This window comes from Anarhichas minor, unplaced genomic scaffold, assembly GCF_050575085.1.
Source record: "Anarhichas minor isolate MPS153535 unplaced genomic scaffold, ASM5057508v1 ptg000040l, whole genome shotgun sequence".
Taxonomy (NCBI): Eukaryota; Metazoa; Chordata; class Actinopteri; order Perciformes; family Anarhichadidae; genus Anarhichas; species Anarhichas minor.
In genome coordinates, this window is record NW_027466486.1 from 3452582 (window position 1) to 3470263 (window position 17682).

At 40.4% G+C, this 17682-nt stretch overlaps 2 protein-coding genes across 3 annotated transcripts; both read right to left on the reverse strand.

Annotated features, from left to right (window-relative positions):
* Positions 1-663: 663 nt before the first annotated feature.
* On the reverse strand, positions 664-7494 carry LOC142967933 (eukaryotic translation initiation factor 5A-1-like). The gene is made up of 5 exons (XM_076107588.1): positions 7369-7494; positions 6182-6364; positions 5933-6037; positions 4481-4612; positions 664-3932 (listed from the first exon to the last, which is right to left on the reverse strand). The coding sequence occupies exons 2-5, from the start codon at positions 6341-6343 to the stop codon at positions 3873-3875; spliced, it is 459 nt and encodes a 152-aa protein (XP_075963703.1). The 5' UTR covers positions 6344-6364; positions 7369-7494; the 3' UTR covers positions 664-3872.
* A 2894-nt stretch (positions 7495-10388) lies between these two features.
* On the reverse strand, positions 10389-17393 carry slc2a2 (solute carrier family 2 member 2). 2 transcript variants are annotated; one of them, XM_076107587.1, is made up of 12 exons: positions 17379-17393; positions 16760-16852; positions 15157-15365; positions 14773-14897; positions 14420-14535; positions 14174-14336; positions 13373-13479; positions 12459-12539; positions 12060-12164; positions 11807-11908; positions 10816-11019; positions 10389-10715 (listed from the first exon to the last, which is right to left on the reverse strand). In XM_076107587.1, exons 1-12 carry the CDS (start codon positions 17391-17393, stop codon positions 10512-10514), a joined length of 1524 nt encoding a protein of 507 aa, XP_075963702.1. In that variant the 3' UTR covers positions 10389-10511. The 2 variants fall into 2 exon arrangements, with proteins under 2 accessions (XP_075963702.1, XP_075963701.1); XM_076107586.1 differs by having other exon boundaries at positions 16760-16855.
* Positions 17394-17682: the final 289 nt, after the last annotated feature.

Here is a 17682-nt window from a genome sequence, read left to right on the forward strand (position 1 = left end):
ACCAGCGCTTTGGTGCAGAATATTACTCCGCTGCTGGTGGTAACAGACCAGTTTAATCTCGTTTATTTTTCTTTAAAAGGAAGACTGTGCTTGTGCTGCAGAAGATTATCCACATCGTCCATATTGACCGAAGTTACTATCTTCTTTAAAATCAACTTCTGCCAAATGCGAGCTAATCACAACAGTAGACCTACTTGGCAAATAGCCAATCAACAGCTGGCGTTTTTGGACATGCGTGTTGTTGTTGTTCCACACTTGTGGAACTGTGAAGCCCATTAGACAACACCCCCAATATTAAATGATTATATCCAGATTATATACCCTGACCTTAAATTATAAAATGTAATAAATTGATAAATAACAACAGCAACCAATATACTTATTTAAATATCATGGATTAATTAAGAATTATATTGATGTCTAAAATACTCAGTACTACTAAAACCAGGTTTCTGCTGTCAGCAGGTGGGGCTGTGTCTCAAGTGACCCTGTCTATTGTAGTCAAGATGATGATGTAACTCGAATCTTTATGAACAGCTGTCACATAGAAGAAAGCTTTAATTTAGTATTTGTATACGTAAGTATAGATACATTTAAGTATAGATACATTTAAGGTCAACACCAAGCGACAGCAAGAGAAAACAACTGACGATTTTAGCCAGGAACATCTGATTGATCTTTATTTTGCCTTTACAATAAAAATAGAAAGTTTTTGATTTTTAAGACAGCAACTATACATCAGTTAGAATAGAGGAGCCAATGTATCTTTATGTTCCAGAAGAAGTTAACAGTCAAATTTTTCTCTGTGAATTGTTTTGATCAAACATTAAAAAGGAAGAAAAAGACTCCAGGAACCCCTCACAGCATACACCAGGAACATAAAGTACAGGACTGAGTTAGTCACCTGTTCCCGATTCAACATGATACGCTGTGCCTGTGGTCGAAACTCACAAATAAATCTTGAAAATTTGAAGCAGACAATGTCAATGGGGGGCAGGAAACATAACGTTCTCCAATACCAGCATAGTGGACTCACGACACAAATGAATCAAAATAAAAACTCTAATCATCGAATTTATTATCCTCACTGCTGAACACTGTTAATAATAAATCTCCTGACATTTTATTTGGATCCCCTGAGAAAATCTGCCCTCATGACACTTTGACTCATCATTTGGTAGTTGTATGCCTTGCAGTCTCTGATCCTAGATCAGCATGGGAAACCAACGAGGACAGAACACAGTGTAAACATTTTCTCAGTTCTGTAACCTGTCTCCATGTGAGAGACGGCTAAAGGTGGCGGATCATTAACTAGCCGTGTGGTAGTATTTAGTGCTACATATCAGAGACCAGACCAGCTTAATAACGGGAAAGGGAACAGATGGGGAGAAATCAGTCCGTTTCCCTGCGTCTGGCCTTGGTTATGGATACATGCAACACAAATATGACTCCAGGAAGACTCTTATTCTGTTAGAGCTGCTGAGGACACAACTATAAAGTAGCACTACTGATTGGATATTAGGATTTGGAAAGCACTGCTCTACATACTAAATCTGGTCTTCACAGACACGATGGCAGGCTTGCAACCAAAATAAAGGATGGAGCAGCGCGCCAGTGTACGTAGGCTCCCTGGTCAAACGAGTTGAACTTTTTCTAGTTTAATAAACTACCCAAAGACTAGTTTCTGCAATGTGTAGAACAGCTTTTACACGCACAAGTTGTGAGATGACTTACGTGCTTATAAACACAAGCAGGGATTTCAAGTTGTCATGCATGTGTCCCCAAATTTGCCATAGAATCAGTGTTTCCACTGTGTGCTGCCATTGGTGCTTTCTTTTGCAAGTGCTTTTTCCTGCAGCGTAAAGAAAAGAACACTCTGAAATGCACTGTTAGTACGGTCACGTGGCTTCCAGCTTTGGCTCTTGCAGTCCAGAGTACTACCGTTGTGCCGTTTTGTACCATAAGTGAGACTCTAGATAGTTACGTAGAAGCCACTGTTGTGATGCTTTAGTTCCCAACGCATTGAACAAAATCTGAATATCGAGAAGCAAAATGAATGTAGACCTTGATACACAATACAACATTCAGCGGCTTACTTTGGTGTCTTGAATGAAGTAAAAAATACTTTAGCTGGACCGAAGTCTGAACGAAATCAGATTGGCTACTTCAACAAACTTAAAAACTGGGCCCATTATCATCTAATGTTAAGATTACAATCAGTATGTTTGTTTACACTGATTGAACTATTTCAACTTTTAGGAATCTGTCATTAAAAGTTACGTTAAACACTGTCCTTGGCCGGTGTAAGTAAGGGACTATGGGATTACTGCTAGAGAAATCTGATTTCTTCAACATGTTTACGCTTCACTGAGTTTATAGTTGTTTTTTAATAAAAGTGTAGGATCACAACCAAGTTCGAAATTGCAAAAGTATTGCTATGACAACAGTGCATAGAGCCAAAATCCAAAGTCAGACTAAAACAAATAAGTCTACTTAAGTAACTGAATAACAGGTCATTTGTAATTTTTTTTAGACACTGGGCTCTTGAAATCGGTCCTCACTGCACCATTAAATCAGAAAAACAACCTCAGACTACAGCGCTTCAAATATATTGCAAATACACTTAAAAAAAGCTTTAGTTTTCATTTTAATGGTAGGAGGTAGGGGAGAAAACGGACTACCTGTTTCTGAATCTACAGCAACCATGTTAATGCACTGCATGTAACACATTCCGATTTTCTTGCAAATACCAACGGTCTCTTTATTTCATAAAAATTATTTTGAGCCACAATCTGTTTTAGAGTGAACTCTGCACATGCTTAAAAATCCCATTGCACAGCAAACAGACCAAGCACCCCAAAAGATTTACTCTCTACAACCACCGTGCCTCACCTGCAGCCCATAATATAGCTCTGTGGTAACACTCTTCTGGTCCGTTCTTGAGCACTAAAGTCTCCGGTGACAAGACTTGGAAAACCCGCAGCGGACCCATCATCTAGACCTGGCTACGTTTTACAAGACGTAAAATGGTTTTACGTATTGACTATTGTGTGCCAAGAATCCTCTGAAGCATTGTGGTGTTGCTAATAGTTAAGGTCTTCAGTGTTTTGTTCTTTCAAAATGATGTCCTATACATAAAGGCCTCAAGTGAAAGGAAAATGTTTCATAGCGGAAAAAAGAAAACGGGTGCACCCGGCCGCCCCTGTTCGGCTTGAAAACAGCAGAGTTCCTTGCTACAGTTGAAATGCAAAGTAAATTGTATTTTATAGAAGTTCACAGCTGCTAGGGCATGTGTATACAAGTCAATTGTCAATTAGAAGTTTCCATGCATATGTTTTAATTGTCAAAGGCATATTCTGGCCATGAAGTTGTTTTAAAGTCCGTTGAGCTGTAGAGCTGCAGCTCGATTGAGGGATCAAGTCAGCCAGTAGAGATAAAAGCCGGTTTTTAGGGGACAATTTAAGTTGAAAGCAAGGTGCAGCATCACAATTGTAAACAAACCTCAGGATACATGCTCACAGCCAACTCAAAAGATCTACATTTCATTAAGAAAAAAAAAAAAAAAAAAAAGGGGGCATAAGAGGGATTTAGAAAAATAATAATGCAGACAGAAAAAGACACATGTCACTGATACTCAAAAGAATGTTATGAAATGCTGGAATGTTGTTAAGATATTCCTGAAATAATATCAGTAGCAATTGAAAAATTAAGCTGTGACGGCTGCAGGTGGATAACTTCATGGTTGAAGCTGACCCTGTCCAGTTTCCAGACTTCTGTTGACCAGCAGGTAAACTGGTAGAGATGTGGGGTGAAGGCTGCAAAGCCACACTGGAGAGTAGCAGTTGGAAGTCCTCAGCGCTGTCCTGGGCATATTAATTCTGGGCTTTGGTGGCAATGACATTTTCTTCATCTAAAGCTTTCAGCACAGTGACCTGAAATGGGAGGCACACAATAAGATTTTGGACCAACTGTCTCACTTTGATTTGTCTGTAGAATAAAGGAACCTTTTATTCTGCCTGAATATCATTAGCCAACTTGTTGAGTTAGCAAAGCATGTTCTAGACTCCACGGTCTGTCACAAAGCCCAGTGAAAGCCAGGACTAGTCTCTAGAGGAGCGGTCTGATATGATAACAGATTCTTAAGATGGTACTTTAGTATGCATACATAAACTAAGCAGGTAATTAACATCTTCAAGGTTTCTCTTAAAACTAGATAAAAAAAAGTCAAATCAATCCAAACTGCTGTCTGCAGACAGTTGTCTACCTCTGTTCACTGCAAGCACAAAACCATGAAAGAAGAAACTGATGATCTTAAATCAATTGAAAAGCTGCGTCGAGCCCGCGGTGGGATGCTTGTACATTGTCAGAGGCAGCTCTCGGACACGCGACGGTTAATTAAATGTCAGTGAACACAGCGATGTTCCAGTTCAGCCACTATCAATCAGTCAGAACATTTCATTTTCAGGCCACAGACACTCACCATAAAATTGTCTCCATTATCGAACTTCGTCTGGATTTCTTTTCCCAGTTCGGTGTCTGGCACCTTAAGGTCCTCTCTGATTGCTCCAGCGTCATCCAGCAGGCCCAAGAAACCCTCTGCGACATCTATAACCTAAATGTGCAATCAGGCAAAGAGCAAAACAGTTAACCGTTAAAAACATTAGGATTGTGGTTGATATATATTTTTTTTTTTTACAGTACCGGTCAACCTAACCCGAGGTGGAACATAGGTTTTTCTAATTACTCAGAGGCCGTCAGGATTGTCACATCTTTCCGAGGTTGGAGGCCCCTGTACACATAAAACGTGCAAACATGAACGCCCCCGCCTACATAATATACTATTAATACACTTAAATTCGTACAGAAAAGTTTTACATTCTAATATTTACATTTTAGTCACCGTTATTGAAAACATGGCATGAAAGAAGAGTTAACTGCATAAAAGATAATGGAGATTGTATATTTGTTGATTAGTATTTCTCAATTCTCAGTGACTTCAAGAACAACAAGTTCAAGTTTTTGTATTTATACATTAATCAAATGCGTAGGCTAACTGCCTTTGTATTTCTCAGAAACTTGCCGATTCCAAAAAAATACAATTTATACAAAATAACACCGGTATAATGTGTGATATCACACACATTATGTCCATGTTTATTACACTACGACACACTGTCCCAACTGACCACGGGCGATGCAACACTGTGCAGCCCGCTGTTTTGAGCTGATTTTTGTCGGACATACAGTTTCTATTTATAGCTTTTGTTCGCTTTCAAAAGCACCGCAATGGACGAGGAGCGGCTGACTGGTCGTAGTTTTCCCTGACCGACAAAGTGGTTGTACCCGCCAGCACCGACAACTTACCTGTAGGTGCAAATTTCAGTGATTCAGAAGTACACCATGGAAAATAAAAAGTTATTTATAAGAATATGTTGCAACACGAAAAAAATAATAATGTATATTGACAATAAAGCACCGAGCACAAACTCAGGTTAACAAAACTGACCCAAAACTAAACCTAGACATCCCACCAATACCAACAAAAACATTGTTTAAAGAGAATTTCTATCACTGAAGAGGCCTCTAACCAGGGCACAAAAAAAACTGCTCTTTGGCCAAGCCAAAACATGTTCAACCAGTTCTAAACCTGTACATCCTTTCACAACTACTGATGAGACAGCTTACCTCCAACGCATGCGACACACCCGTTTAGCAATCGAAATATTATTTATTTTCTTGCATCACACTTTCTTATTAGGATAAGGTTATATCAATTTCAAACACATTCTAGGTATAAATAGATGCCCTAGTGGCCTAAACAAATGCCAAACACTGGGCAGGGAAACAATTATTGACAATATCCACTTTGCAAATGCCGAGTACCCCCGAGTGTCCCTAGGTCACACCGAGTGATCCAGAGGAGTCGTCTCACCTGGTAGTCTTTCCTTGTAACATGTGGGACATCCATGTTATGGGTAGATGGGCAGATATCTTCATACTTCTTCTGAGTAAAGATATCAAGTCCTGTAAGATGAACCTGGGGAAGAAAAAAAAACAACTGTTTCAATCTGGTCACGGGGTCAAGTAAGCATTGGGGGTTGCTTGAATAATTGGGGAAACAGGCTAAATCTCAAACGGGCCTTAAGATCTGAATTCCAAATGATGCAAAAGGAGGTTTTACCTTGGCATGTCCATGCTTGCCGGTCTTAGAGGTACTCATTTCCATGATCTTACAGGGACGTCCTTTGATCATGACAAAGCCATTCTTCCTCAAAGCAGAGCACTGCTGTGGGAATGTTGAGGAGGCCCCAGAGTGCCCACATGCGAAATCTTCATCCCCCATGATGGGCTGTTGTACACCACCCTGATAACAAACATAAAATGACTATGACACTAGAATTACTTCAATATGAGGAATGTGTGCGGTACTAAGAACTATTTTTACAAAAATAATCCTTTACGAAAAATAATAATTGTGTGGTAGCTGGTGAGCACAGATATGCAACACATGGAACTAGGACTACAACCAAGACCAGACCAGCTTCGACACCTCAACCGCTGTCACAAAGGAGTCGACAGTGGTTGGGCCATAAGTGCTTCAAAATCAATAACCTGAAATCAAAGAGGGAGATTGGCAGTAAGTGCTTTGCTGCACATTGCTCAACATAAAAAAAAATGCTATCCACCCAAGTTATCACTGATACACTTTTAGACGCGTTTTATGTTAAAACATGAATTCCCCACACTTCCGTACAAATAATTATCCAAGGTGGGGCAAACATAGCTCACTGATCAACGCATCTGAAAAGCTAACAGCTAACGTCAATTGCTCTCGTGTCGAATTTACTTGTCGCCATGTTGTTACACACTGTTCGGGGGCAATACCCAGCGAGTTAGCGTTAAACACGTAAGTTACATTATTAGTTCATTGCCTCCATAAAATCAACCACAATTGGTTCGAATTAGCGTTACATTGGCTGGGCAGCTTTTGTTAGTCAGCTAGGAAACACCCATATCTAACGGTAGTTAGCTATGTTACGTGGCAGTTGGGCCAAAAGAGGCTACTCGGTAACGTTAGCATAAAGCTAGCTTTAGGTTGCCACCTCGTGTATTTTGTCATCGTTAGCCACATTAGCATGCTAACACTAGCCATACCCATTGACACAGGCTAACGACACTGCTGCTAACGCTAGCTAAAATACGGTGCGAACTTATTTGAATCGTTTACCAAACATAGTCTCATTTAGAAGTTACTGATTAACCACCGAGGCGACAAAATATTCCCAGTATTGTACATCATATAACGCGTAACTATACCGCAAAACAATAGGTTAAATATCACTTATAAAGCGCCTATGTTTAGCTTACCTTTTGTCTTGCTTACAAAAAAAAAAGGGAGAGTCACTTCGCATGCGTAGAGGTTTTGTACCGCAGGAGGAGCAGAGAGGGCAGGTACGGGATCCGGGTGACGATGTGCATGGAGGGGGGAGGAGCTCGCTCATAGAAATCATGGGACGGTGCAGTGGCTGTACTGTGGAACTGTGATGAAAATAAAGATCCTGTATGTTATCATAATTAGATTATGATAAATATTAGATACTATTTCATAATTATGAGGTATTATCTCATATTTATGACTTAGCTTTTCATAATTAGGACTTACTATCTCATTATTATGAAATACTATCTCAAAATCAGGACTTAGCAACTCATAATTACGATTTATTATCTCATAATTAGGATTTACTATCTCATAATTAGGATTTATTTTCTCATAATTACGATTTACTATCTCATTATTATGAAATACTATCTCAAAATCAGGACTTAGCAACTCATAATTAGGATTTATTATCTCATAATTAGGATTTACTATCTCATAATTAGGATTTATTTTCTCATAATTAGGATTTACTATCGCATAATTATGAGATGCTAAGTCATAATTATGAGATACTATACTAAAGTCATTATTTTGAGAAAGTTTCTCATTATAATGACTTACAGGATCTTTATTTTTTCATCACAGAATCAGAATCAGCTTTATTGGCCATGTATGTGTACGCATACAAGGAATTTGACTCCGGTTTTTCATTGCTCTCCACAGAATTTACAAATAAACAGGGAAAATATATAAATGTAAAAAATTAAAATAGGGCAAGAAAATAAATAAAAAGTAGAACAGATGTAAGCATAAACATTTAACGACTATGTACAGTATAAATATATATCCAAAATATATATATATATATATATATATATATGAACATAAACCTATACAACAACAGTGTCAATGGAATTGAGGCGACAGTGCAAATGGAGGTAATAGTGCAGTATGACTGATTAATTGTTCATGCACATAGCACCCGGATCCCGTACCTGCCCTCTCTGCTCCTCCTGCGGTACAAAACTTCTACGCATGCGAAGTGACTCTCCCTTTATTTTTGTTCCAGTGGTGGAAATGGGCTTCCATACTGTACAGAACTATGTACCTGCCAGTCACTGCATACTTTAAATCCACCACATTTATTTATACAAATTTTAATTTTACAAACAAAACATGTAGTTATCTAATAACACATTGTTGTAGAATAAACCAGATATAATATGAAGACTGAAAACTGAGGAGATGACAGTGGACTTCAGGAGGAGCCTTCCAACACTCATCATACTCAACAGCACTGTGTCTGCGGTGGAGACCTTCAGGTTTCTGGGATCCACAATCTCCCAAGACCTGAAGTGGGCCTCCAACATCGCCACCATCTCAAAAAAGGCCCAGCAGAGGTTGTACTTCCTGCGCCAGCTCAGGAAGTTCAACCTGCCTCAGGAGCTGCTGATCCTGTTTTACTCCTCTATCATCCAGTCTGTTCTCTGTTCTTCTATCACTGTGTGGTTTGGATCGGCCACTAAACAGGACAGAAACAGACTACAACGGACTGTCAGGTCTGCAGAAAAAATCATTGGTGCCAGCCTGCCCTCCATCCTGGACTTGTACACCTCCAGAGTCAGGAAACGGGCAGGAAAGATCACTGCAGACCCATCACACCCTGGACACAACCTGTTCCAACTCCTCCCCTCTGGTAGGCCTACAGAGCTATGTACGCCAAAACCACCAGACACAGGAACAGCTTCTTTCCGCTGGCCGTCACTCTCATGAACAATTAATCAGACATACTGCACCTCCATTTGCACTACTACCATTCTGCACTAATATCCCAAATCCATTGTCAATGTTGTTGTTCTTTATGTTCATATATATTCTTCGATATATATTTATATTTTACATCGTAGTTAAATGTTTATGCTTAGTTTCTCTGTTCTACTTTGCTGTCTTTAATGTCCTTGTTTATATATTTTTCTTGTTTATTTGTATATTCTATGTATGTACGTTGAGAGCAATGTGAAAACCGGAGTCAAGTTCCATGCATGCATACGCATACATGGCCAATAAAGCTGATTCTGATTCTGAAATTACCTCCACCTTTTGTTGCTGGGTGCTGTGTCTTTGGGTTAATGAATCTGTCTGAAAGCAGAGTTATTGGGCTGTGGTGTCGGTTTAACACTCAGCAGTCTGCTCCATCTTCTCCTTGATTGGTCTTTACTTGGATCTTTTCAAAGCCACTGGCTATAAAGCAATGAGGATTCCCTAAAAAAACAGTGCACTATTGGATTTATATTAAAGTTCCCTGCTCCCAAGCCCCCCTGCAAAAAAAGGAAAAGTTTAATCATTTGATTATTAAAATCACATCAGCTGTTCAATCCAAAATCTATGACTTTGCAAATATTTGTTGTTTCAAAAGTTTAATTGCTGAGAGTATTGGTCGCGCACGCCTGCCTTAGCAGGTTTAAGGTTAGCATAGAGAAACATCCCCTCTTCAACAGATCAATGTGAAAACAGTGTCAGAGACTCACACATACTGTACACCAACTACAGTGAAGGCCAAACACTCAAGAGAAGTAACAATATGCAAAACACATTATGCGAGTGAAGTCTGGCTTATGATCATATTTTAAGACAGAAAATGGTGGAGGAGTAGATAACACAATAATCAATTCACAATTCTATTTTTTTAACTGCATTTATTTGAAGGTAAACCTGGAGAAACAAGTAGTAGTGGAAGTGAACAATAAAACAATAAAAGACGCCATAAAGCTCAGGGGAACTGCAGTCGGGTCAAAAATCTCTGTAGGTTCAAAAAAGCCCCGTCACACACAAACAGGCATGTAATAAAATATTCATAGCCACTTTAACTATTAAGTCACAATACTGAAAGTTTATACTTGGATTAAATGTAAACCCCACTCCATATAACATAAACACAATATTGTGAGTCACTGTTGGTTTTTGTGTAGCACATGATTAAAAAATGTCATCTAATGTAAAGACTCCTTCATTTATCAAGTAATTATAATACTACAAGGATAAATGTACATAAACACATTTTAAATAATGACAGCTGAAGACGCCCTTGCACATGCATACAAATAAACCACACAAACACGCTGTTGTTTCAAGCATCTGTGGATGTTTTGAGCTGCTGCAGTTCAGTACCATTTTTGGGGCCCTGTGCCGACTTCTTCCGGCCCTTGTGGAAGAGAGCAGAAATCTCCTCAAAGGTTTTGCCCTTGGTCTCGGGGACCCGAAGATAAATATACACGGTGAAGCCGAGAAGCAGCACAGCAAACAGGATGAACACATACGAATTCAACCAAGTCTGAGAAGAAAAACAAAGAAAAAGACAGGAGTCAGGAGAGGCAGTGTTTCTGATTTCGTGAGTTTACAGTACATATGTAAATCCGCGTTATTCTGCCTACCTGTATATACGGAAAGGCCATGGCTACGGCAAAGTTGCTGGTCCAGTTGCAGCAGCCAGCTAGAGCGATGGCTGCAGGCCGAGGTCCCTGACTGAACAGTTCAGCAACGATGAAAAATGGGATGGGACCAGGACCAATTTCAAAGAAACTCACGAAGAGGAAGACAGCTGACATGCTGACGTAGCTCATCCACGAGTATTCATTCTGGACAGAAGAGTACATCAGTCAGGGTAGTATCCTGATTACTTATATTACAAATGCACTGAGTTTGAAACATGTTGGCATAGGATCTGTGTATGCAAGCAACACAGTGTGACACACAGTTTACTTATGGAGGTACGGTATTGGACATTTTTGCTCTATGTAAAGCAAGCACTACATTTGTTTTCTTTAAAGACAAGAGTGATAGTGGAATGACTTGCATTGTCATAGATTTCCCATCTTCAAAAATGTTACAAATTTAATTTGACAAAAAAAAAAGAAAATCTTGTTCACCTGTTATCTGCAGTTCTTTACCGCACATTGGATAAGTATATAAAGTGCTTAAAACAAAGAAGGTCATGGTACCAGTGTACAAAATGGCAGCTGAGCTATACGAAATGGATCAAACTCCATCTGCTGATGAAGACCACGAGATGCAGTTGAAAGCTCCAGAAAAAGCTGGCAAGTGGACCTTGAGTTAAGATTTTTTTTTCTGTTAAACTGATGTTTCCAAGGTCAAGAATGAGCTTTTGCGCTCATATCGACAATATCAAATATGTGATGAATGTGAACGTTCTGCAACTTAGCCTTACACAGATGTTATGGTGAGAAACAGGACAGGACATTTAGAATGAGCGAAGCTGCTTAACGAGTCAGTTAATAGAGGTGGTAAAGAGCAAAGTAAACTATATCGCAGGCCATGCCAATACATATGAACAGCCCCATAAGTAGATGCAAGTGCAGCTCAAGTTCTTGATAGACTAAAGCTCTGACACCTGATTGAACAAACCTGTAATTTGAGGCCCACTGTCATGGCAACTGCACAGCAGCACATCCCTCCTAGTCCAACCAGAGTCAGAGTGCGCCTGCCAGCCTTGTCCACCAGCGCAACCTAGAACATACAGTACACCGATTATCTGTGAGTTTGTGTCTACGTAAGTGTGTGGTTAGAAGTAACAAGAGAGAACCCAGTGCGATGCTCATGGTCGAATGTCCGTGAGTGTTTATACGTGTCGGTTTGTTTTGCATCTGGAGCTACTCACAGACACCAGAGTGAAGACGACGTTGAGGACTCCGACTCCTATAGTGGCGAAGGCTGGCTGAGCGACACCGGCCCGAGTAAAGATATCCGTAGAGTAATAAAAGATCTTGAAGACAAAACAAGGAGCTGTTTGTGTGTTTGCTTTGCTGTGTTTGTGGCAGGTATAAGTATACATTACAGTCATACAACAGAGCAATACAGATCTCATGTACTATACATTTCTATGCACATAAACGAAACCCAGTCACTGCTGATGTGCACATACAGTATGCTCTGACAATGAAACCAGGATTTTCCAGCCATTTTAACATGTCATCAAAATCACTGTGATTTTAATTTAACTTGAGCAAACCGAATGAGAGGCACAATATGGCAGAGTTGCCGTTAATTTGCCACTCACTGCATTGATGCCAGACCACTGTTGGGAGAGGTGCATCATGAGGGCAACAAACAGCTGCTGCCTGTACAGGGAGGAGCGGATCTAGGAGGGAATACAGAACAGTACATTATTTGTCACTGCAATGGTTTTCTTAAGTGCACAACTAGAACACATACATTTTTGTTTAAGCTATGACCACATGTGGATCTCTTGTCCGATCTCTCCTGTCCTTCTTTAAAGTAGTATGAGAACTCATGTTTATCTTATTGTCTGCTGTTATGCATGAAATTAAAAGTGTTTTAATGTGTTTTACGATTGCAGAAATCTATTGGTTTTCGAGTGGGAGCCGACCACAGTGGGACGACTTCATCTGCAGCCCTTTCACAGTAAGTGTATTTCCCATTGATTGAATAATCTCTAAAACCAAATATTATATCACTTTAGATAGGATCTGGAAAGCACAGTTATAAGAGCTTTTAATAAGAAATAGCCGTACATAACATAAAGCATGTCTTCATTTGCAATACTCTGTCGTTGAAACGTTAAATCTCATCTTTCCAGATCATGCCTCAGTCACCCGGTCTGTTGAGGCACTGGTTTGAGCTTTTATGTTTTAACATTTGACTATCCCCGAGTCAGTACATGAGATCATCAGGATACTTTGGTTGCCGATTCATTTGGGCGGCTGAGAGATTGTCCCTGTCCGCCCTGAGGAGGAGTGCTATGATGAACTTATGTCTATTTTTCAGGACTATTCTAGTTCTAGTGTAATGAGAGTGATCTGCTCAGGGAGTTCATCACCTTATTCTAAAACCCTAAAATCAATTTTCTGCAAAATTGTCGATTGAAAAATGAAAGCAGACTTCACAAGATACAATATTTAGGTAGTTGTGGCAACATATCTCAAGTGAGCCTCTTCCTATATAGAGACTTACCAAGGAAAGGATAGAGACCCTGGGCTCCCTGTCTGCCTCCTCTTTCTCTCTCCTCATCTCTTCCAGATCCGCAGATGCATCATACGGCCCTTTTAGACGATACAGACCTGCAACACAACCCAGAGCAAAGGTAAACAATAGCAAGAGTCTGTATCAATAAATTTGCAGTCATTTTTGAGATCCTGAAGTAAAAACAGCACCATAGTGTAAATATGAACCATCACAAGTAGCTTTTAAATTAAGTGAAAGTACGCAAGTCAGCAAAATTAAAGGAATAGTTCTGCTTTTTGTTTTTTTTAAATACACTTATTCACCTTCTTTTGGAGAGTTAGATGAAAATATTGACACAGTCTCATGTCTGTACTGTAAGTATGAAGGTATAGCCAGCAGCCTGTTAGCTTAGCTTGGCTTAAAGAATGGAAACAGGGTGAAACAACTACCCGGTCTCTGTCCAAAGAACAAATCGGCCTACCGGCACCTCTTAAGTAACATATTAAATCCTTTAACACGATATATCTTGTTTGTTTAGTTGCGCAAGTTGTTGTGAATGCAGCCATAGTCTTACATTTAGCAGTCAAATGTGGGAGCGGTATTGATCTACTTATCTAACTCTGCATGAAAGTGAACGAGAGAGATTCCTAAATTGCTGAACTATTGCTTTAAAGTCTCTTGTGTAGCCTAGTCTAGATAGGCAACTGTAAACTGTATGTTTCTGAATAATTGAGCTGATTGTGTTTCAATAAGAGAGCACTAGAGAGAGAAAAAGGGGTGAAACAGAGAGTTGCTGTGTGTAACTCTTACTTGTTTTAGCCTCTTGCTCCTTGCCCCGTATAATGTAAAGGTACCGGGGGCTCTCAGGGCATAGAGGCAGCAGGAAGGTTTGTAATACGGCCGGAGCTCCAGACAGACCAAGCAACAGGGGCCACATATCATCATTGCCAAACACAAAGTCCAAGCCTATGACCTACATTCACACACAAACGAACCACACAGTTTAGGATATATGTTAAGATTGTCATCAAGCAAATATGCGGCTGTGCACCTCACCTGGCTGATTAGGATGCCAGTGACAGCTGCCACCTGGTGTAATGTTCCCAGAGCCCCTCTGTAAGCCTTGGGTGCAATCTCTCCAATGTACATAGGCACTAGCCCAAGTGTCAACCCTGAAACCCCCACACATCATGACTTTAAACAAACATTCGCTTACGGATATATGGCATTGTTAGAGGGCAATTTAGGAACCCTTTTAATTTCCACAATAATTAGCTTTCATGAAGGTGAATATTCCGAATAATAATGAGGGCAACCTTCCTCAAATACAGTATATGACCCATAAAAATTGGGATTTCCAACTAAATGATGTGAGCATCAATTGAAGGTTACAGCATGCTTTAATGTACCACAGTAAAGGCCCATAACAGCGCGGCCGGAGATGATCATGATGTGAGTCTTCCACATCTTGGAAAGACCCATGAGCAGTCCGGCAGTCACAGCCAGAACATTGATCATTAACAGGCCCTTTATCCTGCAAGACAGGGACAGAGAAAGGTGGCAAAAGGGAGATACGGAGAAAGACAGATGATGGATAAGAGCACCAGCACCATGGCATTATTCTATATTGATGCCGGTTCAACTTCAACTTTGAAAGTATTTTCAAAATAACATTTACCTCCATCTCTTCTACTCCCATCCCTCTTCATACTCTATTATTTTACTCAGTTATTCCCTTTTCCCTTTTCATTCTTTTAGTCAGTGTCTGTATAATTTTATCCTTCCTTTCTCACCTCCCTCTCAGGTCTCCCACAAATCCCACCAGGAAGGAGGATAACATGCCACCGATGGAGAAGACGGCCACCGACAATGACCAATACATGACCACGGCAGGGTGTTGCCCCGCCTCTGGGAACCCGTCTTCTTCTGTGATGTTTCCTGACAGGACAGCGGCCCTCTCTGACCACACCCCCAGCGTCCGCCCATAATGCTTTTCAATGACCTATGACACAGACATGTTTATTGGACATCAAGAGGAGCAATCACGGCTGCACAAACAGAGACAGATCAAAAGGCAGACACAAAATATGCAAACACATATCGTGAGCATATTTTCTGAGTAATTAGGGAAGTTTCATGGTTCTATCCATTAGTTAAAAATGTCGCTATTCACTTATGGTGTCTCCCCTTTACCAATACAGTTGCCTGAGACCCACTGAAAATGACATACACATTCTCCACCAATCAGGAGGGACCTTCTTGGCCCTATGACCCTTTGCCCTATATGGCCACCAACTACCACAACATAGAAGAAAAGAAACAAGCTTGACATATTTCCAAGCAACACATCTCAACATCAACACCTCAAATGTAGGTGATGTACATTAATACAACACCACCAGCACCTGTTTGAATAAATGGGTTTGTGGAGAACTTCATTTTATTTCGGCAAATTTATCAGCGAAGACGACAAGGGGACAGAAGAACATCAAGGCAAGTTTGGGGAAAGTCCATGGAGGAAGTCCAAGCAGTACAGCCTAAAAACAAAGGCCTATCTAAAAAACAGACAAAGATAAACGTTCCTCCTCACATACAGTTCTACATGTTGAAGGGACACTAAAGCTGATATGAAGAGAATTAAGACATTCCACAATGAATGCCTGAGGTTGGGTCAATGTGCTTTGAACGTCCTATTTGGATGTACTGTATGGTCTCTGTCCTGAACAATGGCCACATGAGGTCTCAGCTTTAATTGGACGACGCTTTGACATAAATGGCTGCCAACAGAGAGGGAAGGATGTCTCTTGTCTTGCCAGAGCTTCTATTTCAAGTTTCTCTACACACTCTGGGATGTAATCCACTGTGGGGCCAATAAAAGCTGACTTTGTCACCAAGGCTGGGTGGTATTGACAGGACCTGTCTGTGGGGGCAGTAAAAGAGTACAATGCTATCTGAACTGGACTGGAGCAAGTCTTAATCAGATCAGTCCATGATATGCAACTATGTGCTAACTATGACAGCGGCTTGCAGCAGAGAGACATTTCGACTCATCTCCCACTCAACAAGACATTTGTTTGGTGGAGAGGCACCCAAAGTCCGTGTCATTACAGAGCAGAGAATTTCAGACAGCTTGCAAAGTTTCAAATGAAACAATTCTCGGTTAGGTACACAACACAATTTGGATAGGAAAAGGTAAGTCTGTTCCTTGTTATTAGGTTATCTCCAGTGTTGTAGAGAAGTGTATACAGAGAACTTACTCTTGTCTTATAGAGCAAATGGTCATAGGGTGGAGTAAGCTTATTCAGACTGGCTGTTTTGCATGCAAATATCAGTATGCTGAGGCAATTGGATGGTCCAGTAAGGGAGCGAAGACTTTTGTTAAAGTATAGAGCCTACCTTCTGGGGAGCGTTGATGACTCCAAGACTGTAGCCGTACTGCAGGGACGACAGAACTGCTGTGAACACAGCCAGAGCCAATGTACCTGTTAGCTGCTGCAGGTGTGAAAAGTAGTCATTTAGACACACACACACACACGGATGCATGAACAAACACACAATCTAATGTGCGCGAGAACATGAGTCATTTAGCTGTACTCACCGAGTACACGGTCACAAATAAAAGTGCACATAGAAATGAAAAATAATACTTTATCCACATTATTGATTGACTTATTCCTGCTTTATGCACTAGTTCTAAAAATCTGAAGAAGGCTTGGAGGTTACATAAGGATGCTTAAATGAAAGATTTTGCATGTGCTTTATATACAGTTGATCTTCTTGTGGCAGACACATAAGAATGTAATTCATCACAATCTCAACACACTGATGCATAGAGGGCTGGTGGTTTCTTCAGGTCCGAGCGGTGAATGTAACCTAAAGCTTCGTATGTCGGCAATACAGTGAGATCAGCCGCCTGGTTGCAAATACTGCTTTTAGGATTTAGAATGAAGAGGTAGAATATATAACCATTATATGAAATGCATGTTAAGAACGTATTTGCCAAGAATTGCCTTACCTTTCCTGACTCCATGATGGGTCCAGAGTGTCGGCCAGGGGGTTGGTAATGATCAATGAAAGCTGCATGCTCGACCACGCTGTGTCCACTCACTAATCGACTGACACATGCATGCACACATGCACATTGATACACACACACACACACACACATATCTACAGTGCTGACAGAACCCTTTCACACAAATGAAGCAGTGATCTTATTCATCCTCTATATACACAAACAAATGCATTACTATTGGAGGGAAGCACTAAAATGATAATCACTGTGTCCAAAGACACACACACACACAGTCTGGATTCAA